The 18,172-nt window shown below is 41.6% G+C and overlaps 5 protein-coding genes across 5 annotated transcripts in view; all 5 read right to left on the bottom strand.

The window, feature by feature from the left end:
* LOC121516117 (protocadherin gamma-A11-like) overlaps positions 1–4,192 on the bottom strand; it is a 5,446-nt gene extending 1,254 nt beyond the window's left edge. The window contains exon 1 of the mRNA XM_041797221.1: positions 2,878–4,192. Within this exon, the coding sequence (XP_041653155.1) occupies positions 2,878–4,192 (1,315 nt within the window). The remainder of the gene's footprint in view (positions 1–2,877) is intronic.
* An 898-nt stretch (positions 4,193–5,090) lies between these two features.
* Positions 5,091–7,475, bottom strand: LOC121516116 (protocadherin alpha-8-like). Its single transcript, XM_041797220.1, has one exon. It carries the CDS (start codon positions 7,473–7,475, stop codon positions 5,091–5,093), a length of 2,385 nt encoding a protein of 794 aa, XP_041653154.1.
* Positions 7,476–8,825: 1,350 nt separating this feature from the next.
* Positions 8,826–11,219, bottom strand: LOC121516115 (protocadherin alpha-8-like). The gene has a single exon (XM_041797219.1). The coding sequence runs from the start codon at positions 11,217–11,219 to the stop codon at positions 8,826–8,828; it is 2,394 nt and encodes a 797-aa protein (XP_041653153.1).
* A 269-nt stretch (positions 11,220–11,488) lies between these two features.
* On the bottom strand, positions 11,489–15,014 carry LOC121516114 (protocadherin alpha-8-like). Its single transcript, XM_041797217.1, has 2 exons — positions 12,641–15,014; positions 11,489–11,512 (listed from the first exon to the last, which is right to left on the bottom strand). The coding sequence occupies exons 1-2, from the start codon at positions 14,969–14,971 to the stop codon at positions 11,489–11,491; spliced, it is 2,355 nt and encodes a 784-aa protein (XP_041653151.1). The 5' UTR covers positions 14,972–15,014.
* Positions 15,015–15,801: 787 nt separating this feature from the next.
* On the bottom strand, positions 15,802–18,168 carry LOC121516113 (protocadherin alpha-8-like). The gene has a single exon (XM_041797216.1). It carries the CDS (start codon positions 18,166–18,168, stop codon positions 15,802–15,804), a length of 2,367 nt encoding a protein of 788 aa, XP_041653150.1.
* Positions 18,169–18,172: the final 4 nt, after the last annotated feature.

The raw sequence follows: 18,172 nt of genomic DNA, 5'->3' as shown, positions 1-18,172 counted from the left end.
CTGGTAATGTTTGCTCAGCAATTTGGATAGTCTGTTCTTTTTCAGGAAACCCTGGAGCATGGTCATTAACATCAGTAATTTCTATAATAACGTAGTGAATTTCTAAAGGATTTTCAACAAGGATTTTTAGCTCTATTAGACATGCCCCACTGCCCTGACACAGCTCCTCTCTATCAATATGCCCGTTGACGTACAAAGCCCCATTATTCTGGTTGACTTCAAATATTGCATCCTTATTTCCAGACACAACACGGAACCGTCGATCAGTCAAAGAGGTGATATCAAGACCCAGATCCTTCGCAACATTTCCAACAACAGTTCCCTGTTTCAGCTCCTCTGGGATAGAGTACCGTATCTGAGCCGAGGCGTGTGTCCCCAACATCAGCAGCAACGACACATAGAAAGCAAAGCAGGGGCCGCCCATTGTTCGTGTTTTGGTTTCAATCCACATCATAGTCCAACAACAAAAATATCCACAGAGGTCAGCTACATCCAGCCCGGATAAACTATGTCCTTCCTCTTCAGTACCGCATATTTGCAAAACGGGAAGATGGATACCATCGATTGATGGTCTCGAGTCTTAACCGTCTTTGCTTTCCTCAGTATGAAACAAAAGCTTTGAAAAGGGGAGGGACAATTCAGACTGGGGTTAACTAATGCAATAGTGACACACAGAGGCTGAAACTCAGAATTAACTGTTCTTCTTTCTATTCGCGTTAGAAATGTTTAAGCAGAAGTCACAACAGAAAAGAAGAAGGGAAGCTTTTCCAAATAAAAGACCGGAAAGTCAGTTATTCTTAGCCTGTCTGTATGTTGTTTCTGTCTTTGTTGCTGGCACCCATCCAGGCGCTTTTTAATTTAAAAATATAATCTTATCACATAATCCTGGAGGTGGTCTGTTTCAGCACCATGGATAGCTGCCATTTGCAGTGAGTAGTTGCACAGCCATTCTTTATTAAAAGGGAGCTACATTCTATTGTTTTATGAGAGTCATACAGCTCCTACATATGAACAAACACTTTATATGGTAAAATAGAAGTCGTTCTCTCCCAAAACCACCATTTCTTACAGTTACTGTCAACAAGTCCCTGGCTACAGGCTGACATCACAAGTCGTCTTTCCGTGACAGGGATAACCTTTTTTCCAGCACCATGGACAGCAGTCATATGCAGTGGTTTAGACTGTCGGGTTGAAAGTGCATTGACCCAATGAGTTTTTGTGTTATTTTTTTGTTCACGCAAACGAGTTTTTAAGACAAACAGATCGTGGAAGAATTTCCCAAGGAAAGTGTAGGAAGACATTCACTGTCATTCTGCAATACATAACAAAATAACCATAAAACCATACAAATAATAAAAAAAAAATAAAAAAAAACTTCTGTTCCTTAATACCCCTTTGAATTAAACTAGACATCATTGACTGTCGCAAACGTGCTGTGGGTTAAGTGGAACAATACAAGGTAACTAAATCAAACTACCCATTGGAATCTAGACGTACTAAAGAGTATCAAAGTAGAGATTAAAACTTTTGTAAATATATATTGCACTTTACTGAAAAAAGGGCAATTGAATAAAAGAGTAAAGCCTCAGGGAAATAGGAAGTAGACGTTCAAGCCCTTAAAAAAACAGCATCAATGCCTCCTAATACCGGAACGTAAAGTGTTTAATGTGATGTGTTGTTATTTGCACGTTTTGAAGTGGAGTAAGAAGAGACGGTGTATCATATAGTGCCAAATATCTTAAACTCTTGCCATGTTTGTCAGTTATGTTGTTAGACAGGGGTCGTTGAACTGCAGCATTAACAGAAATGTTCAAACAGGTCTTACCTCAGTGGAGCCCCTCCTCCTGTCAGGGAGCACTAGTGTGTTGGCATGGCTGCCCGGGACTATAGTAGATCCTATACTCATTCTGGGTCCCACCAACATGTAGCGTTTGTCTCCAGATCTGTACTGGATGCTGTGACACAGTGTCCCGTCATAATTGGTCTCTTGGAGATATTTGGAAGTATAGTCAGTGGATTTGGAGCACTGCATTGCAATCAGCACGATGATGCTGATGATGAAGAGCGCAGACACTGAGGCCAGAGTGATCATGAGATAAAAAGTCACATTATTGTCCTCGTCATCGTTTGTTGCACTTTTGACGTCAGACGCAGCGAAAGCCTCTTTGGGCTCCACCACTTTGACAATGACAGTAGCTGTAGCAGAGAGGGAAACGTTGCCATTGTCTTTGACCAGTATGATGAGTTTATGCTCAGCCTCGTCTGTCTCTGTGAATGAGCGAAGTGTTCTGATCTGTCCTGTGTATCGGTCCAGAGCAAAGAGACTGTGCTCAGTGACTTGTTGCAGTGAGAAGAGCAACCAGCCGTTATATCCTATATCAGCGTCATAGGCTCTGACTTTGGTGACCAAGTGTCCTGCGTTGACATTGCGTGGAATCTCCTCCACACCTTCAGCAGAGCCGTTGGAGCTGAGTGGATAGAGGATGACTGGAGCGTTGTCGTTCTGATCCAGAATGAAGACGTTGACTGTGACGTTGTTGCTCAGAGATGGGGTTCCAGAATCTGTGGCCACAACAGTGAACGTGAACGTTTTCACTGTTTCAAAGTCGAAACTTTTCAGCGCCAAAATATCTCCACTTTCAGAATTAATGTTTAGAAATGAAGCCACGCTGCTTTCATAACCTGCATCTCTTATAATATGATAGACAATAAGAGCATTTTCTCCCTCGTCTCGATCAGACGCAGTTACAGAAAACACGGACACGCCCGCAGGGTTATTTTCCGTGACATAAAAATTATACAGGTTCTTTGAAAACTCTGGGCTGTTATCGTTCACATCGGATACAACAACTCTTAAAGTCTTTTCAGAAGTTAGTGCCGGTACACCTGCGTCTTTTGCAGTTACGGTGACATCATAAATGGATTTGTTTTCCCTGTCAAGCTGTGACTTTGTCACTACAGCATACATGTTGTCCTGTATTGAGGGCGTGAGTGTGAACGGGACGTCATCTTTAACAAAACTGATAACCTTTCCGTTCACCCCAGAGTCTAAATCAGTGATACTGATAAGTGCTACTGTGGTCCCTGGTCTGGAGTCCTCTGAGATAGTGTTGGACAGAGACGTCACCTCAATCACAGGTGCATTGTCGTTTACATCTTTAATATTTACTGTAACGCCTTTTTCCGTTCGAAGTGGAACAGCACCGCTGTCAGATGCCTGTATATCAATCTCGTAACTGTCATCCACTTCATAGTCTAATTGTCCTTTGACTGTTATTTCACCTGTGCTTGCATCTACGTCAAACAGCTTGCGCACCTTACTATTAACATTACCAAAAGAATAACTCACATTTCCATTTAAACCTTCGTCCTTGTCTGTGGCATTTACTCTTAAGACGACTGTTCCAACAGGTGAATTCTCATTAATTTCTGCAGAATATACGTCTTTAGTAAAAATAGGCGCATTATCATTCACGTCTAAAACATCAATAATTATCTCCATAGTCCCTGTTTTTGGAGGCTTACCTCCATCCAGGGCTGTAAGCAGCAGTTTATGGCTGCTAGAAATCTCTCTGTCTAAAGGGCTTTGTATTAGTAAAATGGGGACTTTTCCATCTTTCCCGCGTTCTTTTACTTCCAGACGAAAATTGTTATTTGAACTCAGTTTATACTGTTGAACGGAATTCACGCCTCCATCCGGGTCGAGGGCAGCATGCAACTGGAATTTGGTCCCCGGCAGAGAGGACTCTGAAATCTGCAGCCTTTTGTTGTTCTCCGGGAATGATGGCGCATGGTCATTCACGTCTAAGACTTCGACTGCAACATAATGGATCTCCAGTGGGTTCTCAAGCACCGTTTTAAGGTTCAGCACACACACACTGGTCCGCTGACATATTTCCTCTCGGTCAATATTCCCATTTATGTATAAAATCCCATCATTTTGATTTACCTGGAAACGGGTTTGCGCGGTGCCGGAAACGATTCGAAATCCTCTCGTTTTCAATATACTTGGATCTATTCCCAGATCCTTTGCTATGTTTCCGACAGCAGTCCCTTCTTTGATTTCCTCGGATATAGAATATCTTATTTGCCCCGATGCTTCGCCGAAAATCAGACTCAAAGACAGTAAAAGCAAGGAGAAGGCGTAACATTGTCTCCCTTGTCGTGGACAACCCCGTCCGTTTTGTTCCATTGTCTTATGTCGATAGAAAATTTGCAGCAAATAAAGACAAATCTAGCAACTGCTTACATATCCATCAAAAGAAGAATCACAACCCACGTCTCACAATGTTCATCAGTGTAGCCGAGGAAATCCTTCTAATAAATATCCCGTCCGGAGATGAAGGTCTGCCCTCCTCAATGAGTCGGAGGCAGTCTCGCAGGCCTTTGTATAGTGAAACCATGTGATGCGTATTTCTGGTTGGTTACTGCCACCATGCGTTGTTACCACAAATTCATAATAGTCTGCACTCCTTCAGCAATATAATTTTCCAAACAGAACACTAAAATGGGGAGCACCAAAACACCGACTGATCAGAGGCCATGTGTATTTAATGAGAAATAACGCACTGTCTGATCACTAAATAAAAAGTAACAACTTGTGTTGTGATTCGGGGAGACAGATACCAATGATTGACTAATGTTTCTCTGCTGAAATAATCCAATATGTTCTCTTAGCACAGACTCCTTTAATCTTACATACCTGAAATAGTCAGAAAAGAAAAATCGCGCTTGAATAAACATATGGGCATTCAAGAACCGTCATTGAATAAATCCGTCTATAACGAAATGTATCCCTGAAATTGTTTTGTATCTTATTGTAAAGTTTCTACAAACCTGTGATCTGGCTTCAAATACTTACAAAAACACATGACAGAATGAGGTTCCTAGAAAATAATTCGCAATTTTGAAATATGATTAGAGCTAATTAGTGGGGAAGCTCTGGATGAAAGAGGAAAGGGAAGGGTGAAGGTAATGGCAAATTGCATTTGAAAATAAGTGAAACAAAAACCAAAACAAACAAAAAAAGATGACTTTGGTGCAGAGAAAGTGCACGGGTTTGAAAAGATGGCTGAAAATGTCTTGATGTGTCAGTTTAAAAAATCAGTGGATTCCAAGCTGACGTAAAACTTCAAAGCCAGTCTTACCTCAGTGGAGCCCCTCCTCCTGTCAGGGAGCACTAGTGTGTTGGCATGGCTGCCCGGGACTATAGTAGATCCTATACTCATTCTGGGTCCCACCAACATGTAGCGTTTGTCTCCAGATCTGTACTGGATGCTGTGACACAGTGTCCCGTCATAATTGGTCTCTTGGAGATATTTGGAAGTATAGTCAGTGGATTTGGAGCACTGCATTGCAATCAGCACGATGATGCTGATGATGAAGAGCGCAGACACTGAGGCCAGAGTGATCATGAGATAAAAAGTCACATTATTGTCCTCATCATCGTTTGTTGCACTTTTGACGTCAGACGCAGCGAAAGCCTCTTTGGGCTCCACCACTTTGACAATGACAGTAGCTGTAGCAGAGAGGGAAACGTTGCCATTGTCTTTGACCAGTATGATGAGTTTATGCTCAGCCTCGTCTGTCTCTGTGAATGAGCGAAGTGTTCTGATCTGTCCTGTGTATCGGTCCAGAGCAAAGAGACTGTGCTCAGTGACTTGTTGCAGTGAGAAGAGCAACCAGCCGTTATATCCTATATCAGCGTCATAGGCTCTGACTTTGGTGACCAAGTGTCCTGCGTTGACATTGCGTGGAATCTCCTCCACACCTTCAGCAGAGCCGTTGGAGCTGAGTGGATAGAGGATGACTGGAGCGTTGTCGTTCTGATCCAGAATGAAGACGTTGACTGTGACGTTGTTGCTGAGTGACGGAGTTCCAGAATCTGTGGCCACAACAGTGAACGTGAACGTTTTCACTGTTTCAAAGTCGAAACTTTTCAGCGCAGTGATGTGTCCATTTTCAGAGTTCACATTGATGAAAGATGTTATGTCATTCTGACTTCCATCTCTCACAATATGATATGAAATGGCTGCATTGTCATTGATATCATTGTCTGTGGCGCTGACAGAGAATATTGAGGCTCCAGCAAGATTATTTTCTACCAGATAAAAGTGTAATGGGTTTTGTTGAAAATGTGGACTGTTGTCATTGACATCTGATATCTGAATGCTGAGAGTTTTAAATGTGGATAATGGAGGGTCACCACAGTCAGTGGCTTTTATTGTGATGTCATAATGTGACACCTGCTCGCGGTCCAAAGATTCTTTAGTGACAACTGAATATACATTCTCCTTATAAGAAGGTTTTAACTCGAATGGTACATCATTTGATGTGTACAAAATAATTTTTCCATTGACACCAGAGTCTTTGTCCTTCACACTTAGTAGAGAAACAATTGTTCCAGGTTTTGAATCTTCAGACACTGTGTTTGAAAGTGAAGTCACAACAATTTCTGGTGGATTATCATTGACATCTTTGATTTTAATAATAACTCTACACTCACCGGTCAATGGAGGTGTTCCTTTATCAGATGCCTCAATTTCAAGCTCATATAAGTCCTTTTCTTCGTAATCCATGCCCCCACTAACTCTAATCTCCCCTGTTAACTTGTCAAGTTCAAAAATATCAAAGACTTTGGGCATTAAAGTTTTTCCGAGGCTGTATTCCACCTCCCCATTTGAACCTTCATCGGGGTCTGTTGCATTCAGTCGAAATATTGAAGTTCCGATCTTTACATTTTCCTGTATTTCTATTTGGAAAATCTCCTGACTGAAAATCGGGCGATTGTCATTACTGTCCAGAACATTTATAGTAACATTAAGTGTTCCTGATCTTTGAGGTTTACCTCCATCCACTGCTGTTAGCAGCAGAGTGTGTTTGTCCTTTTGTTCTCTGTCTAAAGATTTCTTCAACACTAAAAATGGTATCTTTCCCGCTTCACCTTGACGAACATTTACTTCGAAATGTTCGTTTGATGTCAAAGTGTATGTACGAATAGAGTTTATTCCAGCATCAGGATCACGAGCAGTGTGTAACTGAAATCTCTTCCCTGGTAATGTTTGTTCAGCTATTTGGATAGTCTGTTCTTTTTCAGGAAACCCTGGAGCATGGTCATTAGCATCAGTAATTTCTACGATAACATAGTGGATTTCTAAAGGATTTTCAACGAGGATTTTTAGCTCCATGAGACATGCCCCACTGCCCTGACACAGCTCCTCTCTGTCAATATGCCCGTTGACGTACAAAGCCCCATTATTCTGGTTGACTTGAAATATCGCATCCTTACTCTCAGACACAACACGGAACCGTCGATCAGTCAAAGAGGTGATGTCAAGACCCAGATCCTTCGCAACATTTCCAACAACAGTCCCCTCTTTCAGCTCCTCTGGGATAGAGTACCGTATCTGAGCCGAGGCGTGTGTCCCCAACATCAGCAGCAACGACACATAGAAAGCAAAGCAGGGGCCGCCCATTGTTCGCGTTTGGGTTTCAATCCACATCACAGTCCAACAACAAAAACATCCGTACAGTGCAGCTAAATCCACACAGGATCACTTACATCCATCTCGCTCATCACCGCACATTTGCAAAACGGAAACGTGGATACCATCGACTGTTGGTCTCGAGTCTTAACCGTCTTTGGTCGGCTCCGTATGAAACAAAAGCTTTGAAAGGGGAGGGACAGTTCGGTTTCGGGTTAACCAATGCAACAGTGACACCCAGAGGTTAAAACTATGAATGAAGTGAGCTACATTGTGTTCGTTGGGTAAATGTTTAAACAGACGACAGAACAAGAGAGAAAAAGAGGTTAAACGTGTCCAGACAACGCAGAGGAAAGTCAGTTCTGTCGTCGTCAGTCCATGAGCTCAATCCAATCAATTCGCTTTCTAACTGATCAAGAAATAAAATATTTTTCCTGTACTGCAAATGTTCTTCTTGCGTTTCAGTACCATGGATAGCAGTCATAGCGGCATAGCACTTCTCAAGGTTTTGCTGCATTAAAAAAAAATTAATACAGAGCATACTACCAGTACGTGTGATAATAGACATTTTATATCTTCATATAGAAATTGTACTCGCCTAAGTCTTAAATATCCAAAAATATTTGCAACCAAGTCCAAGCTAAAGACCACTCATACATCTGTTTTGCTTGAAATGGCTAAACTTTTCATTTCAGCACAATGGACAGCAGTCATAATGAAAGACAAAGAGTAATGTTTTTCTATGAATTATCTCTCCGGTATGCCACATGTTTTCTTGTATCTGTGAGTCCAGTTGTATACTTGACGACTGACTGCAAATGTAATTGCCCCTCACGGGGTAATAAAGTTAAACTTGAACCTTGAACAAAAGGTGCAAACACACAATTATTGAGGAACGCATGTAAACAGATCTAACCACTGCCATAAGGGAACGTTCTGCAAAAGTTTCAACCTTTCAGTGCAATTCTTTATGAACATAGTTTTATAACGAATGAGAAAATAAAATGAGACAATCTAGATGAAAAAACTTTAGATGAAGCATGAAGATTTTTGTATTTAGTCGCTGTACGTTACTGACAAAATGCTGCTGGAAAAGAAAATGTAAAGAACAAGTAAATTATAATTCAACAACTTCCAATTCTGTGTCATAAAATCAACAGTGGTGTTTAGTAGGTACGTAAAAGCATGGCTTAAAGAATATCATTGAAAGTGAACAATTTTGAAACGCTCTTACACAAGAGATCGTGTATGCATTTGTGTTGTGAGGCTGAACGTGCCTTGATGTTCAGTAAGTTTTTTGTTTTGTTTTGTTTTTTTTTTTTCCTCAAGAAAACGACATGTTTAGCACTGGCCTGAAAGGAACACTGAAGCACATCTTACCTCAGTGGAGCCCCTCCTCCTGTCAGGGAGCACTAGTGTGTTGGCATGGCTGCCCGGGACTATAGTAGATCCTATACTCATTCTGGGTCCCACCAACATGTAGCGTTTGTCTCCAGATCTGTACTGGATGCTGTGACACAGTGTCCCGTCATAATTGGTCTCTTGGAGATATTTGGAAGTATAGTCAGTGGATTTGGAGCACTGCATTGCAATCAGCACGATGATGCTGATGATGAAGAGCGCAGACACTGAGGCCAGAGTGATCATGAGATAAAAAGTCACATTACTGTCCTCGTCATCGTTTGTTGCACTTTTGACATCAGAGGCAGCGAAAGCCTCTTTGGGCTCCACCACTTTGACAATGACAGTAGCTGTAGCAGAGAGGGAAACGTTGCCATTGTCTTTGACCAGTATGATGAGTTTATGCTCAGCCTCGTCTGTCTCTGTGAATGAGCGAAGTGTTCTGATCTGTCCTGTGTATCGGTCCAGAGCAAAGAGACTGTGCTCAGTGACTTGTTGCAGTGAGAAGAGCAACCAGCCGTTATATCCTATATCAGCGTCATAGGCTCTGACTTTGGTGACCAAGTGTCCTGCGTTGACATTGCGTGGAATCTCCTCCACACCTTCAGCAGAGCCGTTGGAGCTGAGTGGATAGAGGATGACTGGAGCGTTGTCGTTCTGATCCAGAATGAAGACGTTGACTGTGACGTTGTTGCTCAGAGATGGAGTTCCAGAATCTGTGGCCACAACAGTGAACGTGAACGTTTTCACTGTTTCAAAGTCGAAACTTTTCAGCGCAGTGATGTGTCCATTTTCAGAGTTGACATTGATGAAAGATGTGATGTCATTCTGAGTCCCTTCTCTCACAATATGATATGAAATGGCTGCATTGTCATTGATATCATTGTCTGTGGCGCTGACAGAGAATATTGAGGCTCCAGCAAGATTATTTTCTACCAGATAAAAGTGTAATGGGTTTTGTTGAAAATGTGGACTGTTGTCATTGACATCTGATATCTGAATGCTGAGAGTTTTAAATGTTGATAATGGAGGGTCACCACAGTCGGTGGCTTTTATTATGATGTCATAATGTGACACCTGCTCTCTGTCCAAAGATTCTTTTGTGACAACGGAGTAAGTGTTTTCCTTATATGAAGGTTTCAATTCAAACGGAACGTCATTACTAATGGTTGTGATCATTTTTCCATTAACACCAGAGTCTTTATCCATCACGCTAATGAGTGAAATAATTGTTCCAGGTTTTGAATCTTCAGACACTGTGTTTGACAGTGATGTGACTTCGATATCAGGTGGATTATCATTGATGTCTTTGATTTTAATAATAACTCTGCAACGACTTGTTAATGGAGGTGTTCCTTTGTCCGACGCCTCGATGTCAAGTTTATAATTCTCAGTGTCCTCAAAGTTCAACGCTCCTTTCAAAATTATTGTCCCACTTAAACCATCCAGTTCAAATATGTCGTAAACCTTACGTGTCAAAGCTTTGCTGAGGCTATAGTAAATTTCGCCATTTGTCCCCTCATCCGGATCCATCGCATTTACTTTTGTTACTGTAGTGCCAACTGCTGTATTCTCATATATTTCTATTTGATATGTATCCCGACTGAACATCGGACGATTGTCATTACTGTCAAGAACAACAACAGAAACATTTAGTGTGCCTGATCTTTGAGGTTTACCTCCATCAACTGCTGTTACAGTAAATGTGTGTTCTTTCTTTTGCTCTCTGTCTAAAGATTTCTTCAGTACCAAAAATGGAATCATATCATCATCAATTTGACTGATATCTATGTCGAAGTGATTATTTGTGGTTATTGTGTATGTGCGGATAGAGTTCACTCCAGCATCAGGATCACGGGCCGCGTGTAACTGAAACCGTGTTCCCGGAGATGCGTGTTCTGCTATATTGAATTTCTGTATCCTTTCGGGAAAACTTGGACTATGATCATTGACATCGGTTATTTCAACAACAACATAGTGGATTTCTAACGGGTTCTCAACAACGATTTTCAGCTCTATTAAGCATGCACTACTCCCCTCACACAGCTCCTCTCTGTCGATTTTCTTACTGATCTGTAAGGCACCATTGTCCGGGTTTACCACGAAAAAAGCGTCTTTAGCTCCAGACACAACACGGAATCGCCGATCAGTCAAAGAGGATTTGTCCAGACCAAGATCCTTAGCAACATTTCCAACCACAGTTCCTTCTTTCATCTCCTCAGGAATCGAGTACCTCAGTTCAGCCTGAGCCTGTTTTCCAGAGATCAGCAGCACGGACAAATAAAAAGCAAACCAAACGTAGTCTCGTGATTTTGATCGCCGTTGTCTCTCCATCGTAATCCGGCAATGCATAACCAACAAAAGACAGTTTTGCATCCACTTAAACGTATTTATCCCACCCGTTTAGCATCTTATATGCAGAGAGCTCAAACGGTCTCATTCGACTCGTCCATTCAAGTCAAATGTATCATCTGCCGCGAGGACCCGAACAAAAGCTTTTAAGGGGAGGTCCGAGGTCTATGATGGCCTTAGTGGTGTAACAGTGACACCACGTGGAATACATGCGTGTAAGATGGGGGAAAACTCGCTAAAAATATAATGGTTTAATCTTTGGGCAGAAACCACACCTGAGGATCTTACAACAGACACGGAGATCATGCAGGTGAGAAAAAGCAACGTGATGTCAAATGTGAAATGCTATGGAAACACTAACATATTTAGAGCCATGTAACGTTTCATTTCTGCTACATATTAAAAAAAAAAACAGTATAAAATGGTGAAACAAGATTAACAGCAAGGACCTATGAAGTTCAGTTCTCTTTTATATTAATTGAGACATGCAACAAGTCTAACAATGCCTTCGTGTTAAGTTTTGCTTTTGGCCTGCTTTTTATCGCCAGTGAACTTCAGCACCATGGATAGCGATTCCAAACAGACATGCTTGTTCTTTTCTGCCCCATTCATGTTATTAGTCTGCTTATGTATCATTCCTTCAGAAAAAAAAGTTATATAAACTATCAACAAGTTAAACAAACTGAGCAGGGTTACAATCAAATTATTATTATTATTATTATTATTATTATTATTATTCTTTCCTGGGTGGGTGAGACGGATATCTACCATCTTTACAGATCTTCTTGACTCTGCGTATTCATCATAACAGTTACTCATGCAATTTCAGCACCATGGACAGTGACTTTAACCACAGTTTTTTTATCGCTATACTTTTATTTTTAACATGCATCTATCTTCGAGAGATAATTAAATACACTTGCAAAATTTTCTGATAGATATTACATTCCGTTTTTAAGACAATGCAAGTATGCTTTAAATCATATATTACAATTTATGAGGGCTTCAGCGGAACCTGTTTGACTCTTTCCCTGTAAGCAGCTGGAAGGACAATTAATGTTTCTTTTCTCTCACTGCAAAAGAGAATCTTGTCTTTTCAAAAGCTTATACGACAAGCCAGAGCGGTCATAAACACAGAAAAAGAGGCTTGATGTTTTTAATAAAGCCAGTACTCGACAAGAGCTATGAGAACGGAGCATCAGGCACCACCAACTAAAAAATGAATATAAGGCCAATATGATTGTACTCTGATGGAAGTATAACTTCCTCCTTTCAAAGCAGGAAACAAAAGCTTATGTTACAAGCGTTCCTGAACCTACTTTGAACATAACACACCACAAATCCTAAAACTACAATTAATGCGGAGAGAAGACACCAACCTTACGATGTGATAAAGCGCTTACCTCAGTGGAGCCCCTCCTCCTGTCAGGGAGCACTAGTGTGTTGGCATGGCTGCCCGGGACTATAGTAGATCCTATACTCATTCTGGGTCCCACCAACATGTAGCGTTTGTCTCCAGATCTGTACTGGATGCTGTGACACAGTGTCCCGTCATAATTGGTCTCTTGGAGATATTTGGAAGTATAGTCAGTGGATTTGGAGCACTGCATTGCAATCAGCACGATGATGCTGATGATGAAGAGTGCAGACACTGAGGCCAGAGTGATCATGAGATAAAAAGTCACATTATTGTCCTCATCATCGTTTGTTGCACTTTTGACGTCAGACGCAGCGAAAGCCTCTTTGGGCTCCACCACTTTGACAATGACAGTAGCTGTTGCAGAGAGGGAAACGTTGCCATTGTCTTTGACCAGTATGATGAGTTTATGCTCAGCCTCGTCTGTCTCTGTGAATGAGCGAAGTGTTCTGATCTGTCCTGTGTATCGGTCCAGAGCAAAGAGACTGTGCTCAGTGACTTGTTGCAGTGAGAAGAGCAACCAGCCGTTATATCCTATATCAGCGTCATAGGCTCTGACTTTGGTGACCAAGTGTCCTGCGTTGACATTGCGTGGAATCTCCTCCACACCTTCAGCAGAGCCGTTGGAGCTGAGTGGATAGAGGATGACTGGAGCGTTGTCGTTCTGATCCAGAATGAAGACGTTGACTGTGACGTTGTTGCTCAGAGATGGGGTTCCAGAATCTGTGGCCACAACAGTGAACGTGAACGTTTTCACTGTTTCAAAGTCGAAACTTTTCAGCGCAGTGATGTGTCCATTTTCAGAGTTAATGTTCAGAAAAGATGCCATGTCACCATGACTCCCTCCCTCTCGAGAAATATGATAGGAAACTGCAGCGTTGTCATTCAAGTCTTTATCAACAGCACTCACAGAGAATATTGATTCGCCAGGTGCATTGTTCTCTGTCAGATATAATTCAAGGGGGCTCTGTGGGAACTCTGGGCTGTTATCGTTTACATCGGACACCTCTACATTTAGTGTTTTTATTGCAGAAAGTGGAGGCTCACCAAAGTCTATAGCTGTAATTGAAATTTCATAATGTGATACAGTTTCCCTGTCCAGTCTTTCCTTTGTCACCAGTGAATACATGTTTTCTTTAAATGACGGTTTCAATTCGAATGGGACATTACCATTCAGAGAGCATTTGACTTTACCATTCAGTCCAGAATCACTGTCTGTTACACTAATGAGAGAAATTACGGTCCCTTGCTTTGAATCCTCGGGGACTTGGTTTGATATTGATGTCACTTCGATTTCTGGTGTATTGTCATTGACATCTTGAATCTTTATGATAACTCTACAGTCTGTTGTCATCGGAGGTTGACCTCTATCGGAGGCTTGAACGTCTAACTTGAAAACATCGGCTGTTTCATAGTCGATGTGTCCCTTAACTCGAATTTCGCCAGTGTTTCCGTCTAGACTAAATAACTCAAGCACTTTTGGGTTAATGTCACCTCCAAAGGCATACTCGACTTCCCCATTAGTCCCTTCGTCCATATCGGTTGCTCGGACTTTTATAACAACAGTATCCAAAGCAACATTTTCTTGCAATGTTACAGAATAAACCTCCTGAGAAAAAGTAGGTCTGTTATCGTTGTTATCTAGAACCTTTATGGTAAGATTAAGATGAGCTGATTTTGGAGGTGTGCCTCCATCTGTCGCTGTTAAAATCAAGCTATGATTTGTTTTCTGCTCTCGGTCCAGCTGCCTCTGCAACACTAAAAATGGGATTTTATCCTCTCCTCTGTCTCGAATTTCTAGATTAAAATGATCATTCTGACTAAGCTTGTACCGCTGCACAGAATTTACTCCCACATCTGGATCACGGGCGCCTGGTAGTTGAAATCGAGCTCCTGGCAGAGTGTTTTCTGCTATTTCTATCACCTTTCCTTTCTCCACAAAAGTCGGTGCATGATCGTTTGCATCCGTTATTTCCACCGTGACATAATGGATCTCAAGTGGATTTTCAACAACGATTTTCAGATCTTTTAAACAAGCAGCATTTCTATCACACAGCTGTTCTCTGTCGAGATTCTTATGAACAAACAAAACCCCATTGTTTGGGTTTACCTCAAACAGAGAGTCCTGAGCCCCGGACACAATACGAAAACGCCGATTTATCAAAGCACTGACTTCAAGACCCAAATCCTTGGCAACATTTCCAATGATAGTTCCCACTTTGACTTCCTCTGGAGTCGAATATTTTACCTGAGCTAAAACCAGCTCACGGAAGCAAAAGAGCAGAGAGAAGAGCAGAGGTCGCGAGCAACACATCATTCTTCCGCTTTGTTCTTTGTCTTTTCTGGTGCAATCATTTAAAAGCTTTTCCACAAATACATTCCAAAAGCATAGTATCCAGTTTCTGTCAGGTAACAATTCAAAAAGGCGAGTTCGTTTAAAGAAGCGTAATGATCCAAAATGGAAATGAATGCATTCTTTGTAGTCGAGCTGAAAAATACACGGTGAAAGGGGCAGAGTCTGCTTTTATTCACGCCTTAGAAACCCCCCTTTTAATCCTGCTGAACACTGACACCCTGTGGTCTAGTCAAAGCTTTGGTGTTGTGCAAAAGGTACGCAAGAAAAAAAAAACCCTGATATATCAAAAGAAACACATTTAAAGTCCTAAAAAACTGTAAGCTGACGCATTCTATATGTTTGGGGAAACGTGTCAGTCGGTCGTCAAAAGTTTCACATAGCCACTTTGAAATTATTGTATGAACCAGAAGAGCAGTTCAGCACCATAGACAGCGACCACTGCTGAAAGCTGAAACAAGTACTTTGAGTGTCGTTCTCATCAGAAGAACAAACATGTTTGCTACAGCCTATGAAACTCAAGAATCAACACAGCCTTGACAAGATACATCAACAAATTTAAGTAATTAAGTCTTGAGGAGGCTTGTCTTATCTTATGTGTAATGCTGGCAACAAGCTAGACTAAAATCACACAACTTGTATGACTTCTAAATTAGAAAAAAAATAGGAAACGCTACATGAAACTCCGGACAGCAATCATCCTCCTACCTAGAATGTAAATACCTTATTAATATTGCATAAAAAATGGCCAAAGTAAGCAGCAATATGACAGTGATTTTTCAGCTGTAATGACATTAAATTAGTCTTACCTCAGTGGAGCCCCTCCTCCTGTCAGGGAGCACTAGTGTGTTGGCATGGCTGCCCGGGACTATAGTAGATCCTATACTCATTCTGGGTCCCACCAACATGTAGCGTTTGTCTCCAGATCTGTACTGGATGCTGTGACACAGTGTCCCGTCATAATTGGTCTCTTGGAGATATTTGGAAGTATAGTCAGTGGATTTGGAGCACTGCATCGCAATGAGCACGATGATGCTGATGATGAAGAGCGCAGACACTGAGGCCAGAGTGATCATGAGATAAAAAGTCACATTATTGTCCTCGTCATCGTTTGTTGCACTTTTGACGTCAGACGCAGCGAAAGCCTCTTTGGGCTCCACCACTTTGACAATGACAGTAGCTGTAGCAGAGAGGGAAACGTTGCCATTGTCTTTGACCAGTATGATGAGTTTATGCTCAGCCTCGTCTGTCTCTGTGAATGAGCGAAGTGTTCTGATCTGTCCTGTGTATCGGTCCAGAGCAAAGAGACTGTGCTCAGTGACTTGTTGCAGTGAGAAGAGCAACCAGCCGTTATATCCTATATCAGCGTCATAGGCTCTGACTTTGGTGACCAAGTGTCCTGCGTTGACATTGCGTGGAATCTCCTCCACACCTTCAGCAGAGCCGTTGGAGCTGAGTGGATAGAGGATGACTGGAGCGTTGTCGTTCTGATCCAGAATGAAGACGTTGACTGTGACGTTGTTGCTGAGTGACGGAGTTCCAGAATCTGTGGCCACAACAGTGAACGTGAACGTTTTCACTGTTTCAAAGTCGAAACTTTTCAGCGCAGTGATGTGTCCATTTTCAGAGTTGACATTAATGAAAGATGTTATGTCATTCTGAGTTCCCTCTCTCACAATATGATATGAAATGGCTGCATTGTCATTGATATCATTGTCTGTGGCGCTGACAGAGAATATTGAGGCTCCAGCAAGGTTATTTTCTACCAGATAAAAGTGTAATGGGTTTTGTTGAAAATGTGGACTGTTGTCATTGACATCTGATATCTGAATGCTGAGAGTTTTAAATGTGGATAATGGAGGGTCACCACAGTCAGTGGCTTTTATGATGATGTCATAATGTGACACCTGCTCGCGGTCCAGGAGCTCCTTGGTGACAACAGAGTAAGTGTTTTCCTTATATGAAGGCTTTAACTCAAATGGCACATCTGATGTTATGCTCGTTATTATTTTTCCATTAAGACCAGTATCCTTGTCCATTACACTAAGGAGTGAAACGATGGTTCCAGGTTTTGAATCCTCAGACACTGTGTTTGATAGTGATGTGACTTCAATTTCTGGTGGATTATCATTGACATCTTTGATTTTAATTATAACTCTACACTCACCAACCAGTGGAGGTGTTCCTTTATCAGATGCCTCAATATCGAGTTTGTAAACGTCGCTTTCCTCATAATCCAACTCTCCTTTTATTGTGATTTCTCCTGTTAATTTTTCTAATTCAAAAATCTCATAGATCTTTCTCTTCATGGTTTTTCCAAGGCTGTATTCAACTTCCCCATTAGAGCCCTCGTCAGGATCTGATGCATTCATTTTAAACACTGAGGTACCGACTTGAGCGTTTTCTAGTATTTCAATCTGATAAATCTCCTGACTGAACATCGGACGATTATCATTGATATCAAGAACCATTATTGTAACATTCAATGTTCCTGATCTTTGAGGTTTACCTCCATCCACTGCCGTTAACAGCAGAGTGTGTCTGTCCTTTTGTTCTCTGTCTAAAGATTTCTTCAGCACTAAAAATGGTATTTTATCCTCATCACTTTGCCGGATGTCTACATCAAAATGTTCATTTGATGTTAATTTGTATGTGCGAATAGAGTTAATACCAGCGTCAGGATCACGAGCAGAATGTAGCTGAAATCTCTTTCCTGGTAATGTATGCTCAGCTATTTCAAATGTCTGTTCTTTTTCAGGAAAAGTGGGAGAGTGATCGTTTATATCAGTAATTTCTACAACAATATAGTGCATTTCCAAAGGATTCTCGATAAGGAGTTTCAGCTCCATGAGGCAGGTACCGCTTCCCTCACATAGCTCCTCTCTGTCGATTTTCTTACTCACATAGAGAGCCCCATTGTTCTGGTTTACCTCAAAAAATGCATGCTTTGATCCGGACACAACACGGAACCGTCGGTCGGTTAGTGAAAGAATTTCAAGCCCAAGATCCTTGGCGACATTTCCAACAACAGTTCCTTCTTTCACCTCCTCTGGGATAGAGTACCGTATCTGAGCTTGAGCCTGGTCTCCGATCAACAGCAGCAGTAGACAGCGAAACAGAAATGAACAGTAGTCCTTCATTCGACGTCTCTGTGTCCCCATCGTT

This window comes from Cheilinus undulatus, linkage group 10 (genome assembly GCF_018320785.1).
Source record: "Cheilinus undulatus linkage group 10, ASM1832078v1, whole genome shotgun sequence".
Classification (NCBI taxonomy): Eukaryota; Metazoa; Chordata; class Actinopteri; order Labriformes; family Labridae; genus Cheilinus; species Cheilinus undulatus.
The sequence above is the reverse complement of the archived record's forward strand: the minus strand, read 5'-3'. Positions and strand labels throughout refer to the sequence as shown.

What these genes read in the sequence shown, in the direction of transcription:
- LOC121516116 (XM_041797220.1), bottom strand. Translation starts at nt 7,475, where the DNA reads ATGGGCGGCCCCTGCTTTGCTTTCTATGTGTCGTTGCTGCTGATGTTG.
- LOC121516115 (XM_041797219.1), bottom strand. Translation starts at nt 11,219, where the DNA reads ATGGAGAGACAACGGCGATCAAAATCACGAGACTACGTTTGGTTTGCT.
- LOC121516114 (XM_041797217.1), bottom strand. Translation starts at nt 14,971, where the DNA reads ATGATGTGTTGCTCGCGACCTCTGCTCTTCTCTCTGCTCTTTTGCTTC. An exon ending in GGAGGAGGGGCTCCACTGAG is followed by an intron (nt 11,513 to 12,640) that starts GTAAGCGCTTTA and finishes TAAGATCCTCAG; the next exon opens with GTGTGGTTTCTGCCCAAAGA.
- LOC121516113 (XM_041797216.1), bottom strand. Translation starts at nt 18,168, where the DNA reads ATGGGGACACAGAGACGTCGAATGAAGGACTACTGTTCATTTCTGTTT.